Source organism: Corylus avellana, chromosome ca7, assembly GCF_901000735.1.
Source record: "Corylus avellana chromosome ca7, CavTom2PMs-1.0".
NCBI classification, from domain to species: Eukaryota; Viridiplantae; Streptophyta; class Magnoliopsida; order Fagales; family Betulaceae; genus Corylus; species Corylus avellana.
The window spans coordinates 20,956,351-20,959,063 of record NC_081547.1 but is presented as its reverse complement, the minus strand read 5'-3'; the positions used below and the strand labels follow the sequence as shown (position 1 = coordinate 20,959,063).

The following is a 2,713-nucleotide window of genomic DNA, read 5'->3' as shown; positions in this document are numbered from 1 at the left end:
TAATTTAAGGTCCTCAAAATTAATTAACTCGGAGGGAGTGAGATTGAGGCCACACAATTTGCCAGTCATTTGGTTAAAAGGTCATGCTGTGAAGAGTTGAAATTGTCATTATTCATTAATTTACTTGGTTAAAATCTCGAGCCGTGTAATTCTAATGAGAAAACCTTCGATCCGGATGGACCGTAAAAACTCCTTATTTTACAGCCTCCAATAGAATATCGACATATCATCTTAAACACCAATAGGTATTGCCCACCCACAAAACTGACAAAAGTTCAAAACTCTTATGGCCCAACACCGTGTGTGCCCCATGACTTTTGCTCTCCCATATCATTTGCATGACGTGTCCCACGAGGACAAATTAAAAGATCAAAAAATTAATTATATATGAAGTTAAAAGACTCATATATTAAATAGGGAAAAGGATATTATACCCCCCCTATAGTTTGGGGCAATTTTTAATTCAATCTTTAATATTTTAATTTTTGAAATGTATCCCCCCTAAACTTTTAAATTTTTACAATTTGACCAATTTTATCTTAAACTTTTTATATTGTCCCTAATTTTTTATTTTTAAAAAATCGGGGTGGCTTTGGCCATTTGGCCATTTCTACACCTCAATTTTATTTTTATTTTTTTAAAAAAAATTAGGGGCAATATGAGAATTTTGGGATAAAATTAGTCAAATTGCAAAATTTTAAAAGTTTGAGAGATTGCATTGTAAAAATTGAAATATTAGAGGTCAAATTAAAAATCCCCCCAAACTTGAGGAGTAAAGTGTAATTTTTCCTCTTAAATATCTACACGTAGCTTCATCAAGTTTCTATATATTACAACAGCATCTCCATTTTAAGACAAGGTTTTTACAAACATGGTGCAATCAAAGAAGTTCAGAGGTGTAAGGCAAAGGCATTGGGGCTCATGGGTCTCTGAGATCCGTCATCCATTGCTGTATTTACATCCATTACTCTTGCTTTCTCTTCTCAAAACTTTTACCCCTTTTTGTTTTCTTTTATTTCTTTCAACTATTGCATTAAAATACAGAGCATATATATATATATATATATTGAGTCCCCTGTTTGTTGGATACATATATATATATGTGTTGCAGGAAAAGAAGGGTATGGCTTGGGACGTTTCAAACTGCAGAAGAGGCAGCAAGAGCGTACGACGAGGCAGCCATTTTGATGAGTGGACCAAACGCCAAAACAAACTTCCCAATCGCCACAAATCAAATGGGCAATCATGAAAACTCCTCTGCTTCTTCTTCTTCTTCTTCTTCTTCCACTGCACTTTCTGCATTGCTTACTGCAAAGCTCCGCAAGTGCTGCAAGTTCCCATCTCCTTCTCTCACATGCCTGAGGCTTGACACTGAGAATTCCCACATTGGGGTCTGGCAGAAACGAGCAGGGCATCACTCTGACTCCAACTGGGTAATGATGGTTGAGTTAGGAGGGAAGAATGGGAGGAGAATGGCTGAAGAAAACATGCCCGTTTCAAGGACAGGAGAAATAGAGGGGCCTGAAGGTGGAGATGGGAGGGATGAGGAGCAGAGGCTTGCATTGCAGATGATTGAGGAACTTCTGAATAGAAATTGATTGAACAAAGCGTGGGGGCAGCGTCCATGTGCTTGGTCCTTGACAGTGCTCAAAGTAGAGGTTTGTTGCATTAAAATCATGAGGAGGAGGTGGTATAGTCACCCACATATGTTGATTTAGATTCCCACATATTTAATTTCTTTGGCTTTATAGGAAGTATGTAGTTACCATAGAAATTTATTGGTAGTGTCTTATTTAGCAATAAATTTAATATGTGGGATATAAAGTGGGGTGTTTTTTTTTTTTTTTTTTTTAAATCTAGTTTTCGATTGTCTTTTTTTCTTTTTCTTAAAAAAATTATTATCCACCTCTATTTCTTCCGTTTGCATGCATGTGTTTGTAGCAACTTTTGGTGAAAATCTCATCCGTTAGCATAGAATATTAGTACTACTCATGAGATGAAGCTCTGTGAATTAAGATTTTGGTATATTACAGACCAAGAACTGGTCTGATTTTGATGTAGGAAGCTGAATCTACAAGCAAAATAATCACTATTCTTTCATAGATCCAAGAAAAATCAAGGAATTGTGGGGAAAGCTGAGGAAAAATCACTCACCCAGTGTTTCTTATTGAAAGTACATCAACTCTAGCTGTCAAGCCGTCCTTATTGAGCTTCAATAAAAGTAGGATCACATCCCTTAAATGACAAATGACAAAGCAGCTATTTATTGCAACTTTCTGAAAGATATTCGTATTTTTATGTATGGACACTTTTAAACTAGCAAACTTTAGAACGAAGAACTTAGTGTAAAATACAAAATTTTAGCCATTTAAATAAGTTTTTCAACATCACCTTGCTAGTTTGTCTCCTGAGATTTCAGAATCACAAGATATTATTATTTTAATATGATTAGTATACGCGTAAATCAGTATGCATGTATTATTATTTTCATGTTGGAGATAAGAGTAGTGATAATCATAACACGTTCTCACACACAGGTATATTTTATAATATTATTTTTTAATATTACTGTCCCAATTTTTTTAATAATATAATACTATTATAATACACCAACATGAGTTTACTCACACTGCTGTTATGATTATCACTATTTTAATGTTATATTATGATTATTTTTTTAATATTATTTCAAATTCTTCATTGAATTTGAAAT

The 2,713-nt window shown here is 34.3% G+C and overlaps 1 protein-coding gene across 1 annotated transcript; it reads left to right on the top strand.

Annotated features, from left to right (window-relative positions):
- Positions 1–871: 871 nt before the first annotated feature.
- Positions 872–1,819, top strand: LOC132188381 (ethylene-responsive transcription factor WIN1-like). The gene is made up of 2 exons (XM_059602813.1): positions 872–951; positions 1,112–1,819. Exons 1-2 carry the CDS (start codon positions 872–874, stop codon positions 1,596–1,598), a joined length of 567 nt encoding a protein of 188 aa, XP_059458796.1. The 3' UTR covers positions 1,599–1,819.
- Positions 1,820–2,713: the final 894 nt, after the last annotated feature.

Coding starts and splice junctions, on each gene's coding strand:
- LOC132188381 (XM_059602813.1), top strand. CDS start 872: ATGGTGCAATCAAAGAAGTTCAGAGGTGTAAGGCAAAGGCATTGGGGC. Junction 952..1,111: donor GAGATCCGTCATCCATTGCT/GTATTTACATCC, acceptor TATGTGTTGCAG/GAAAAGAAGGGTATGGCTTG.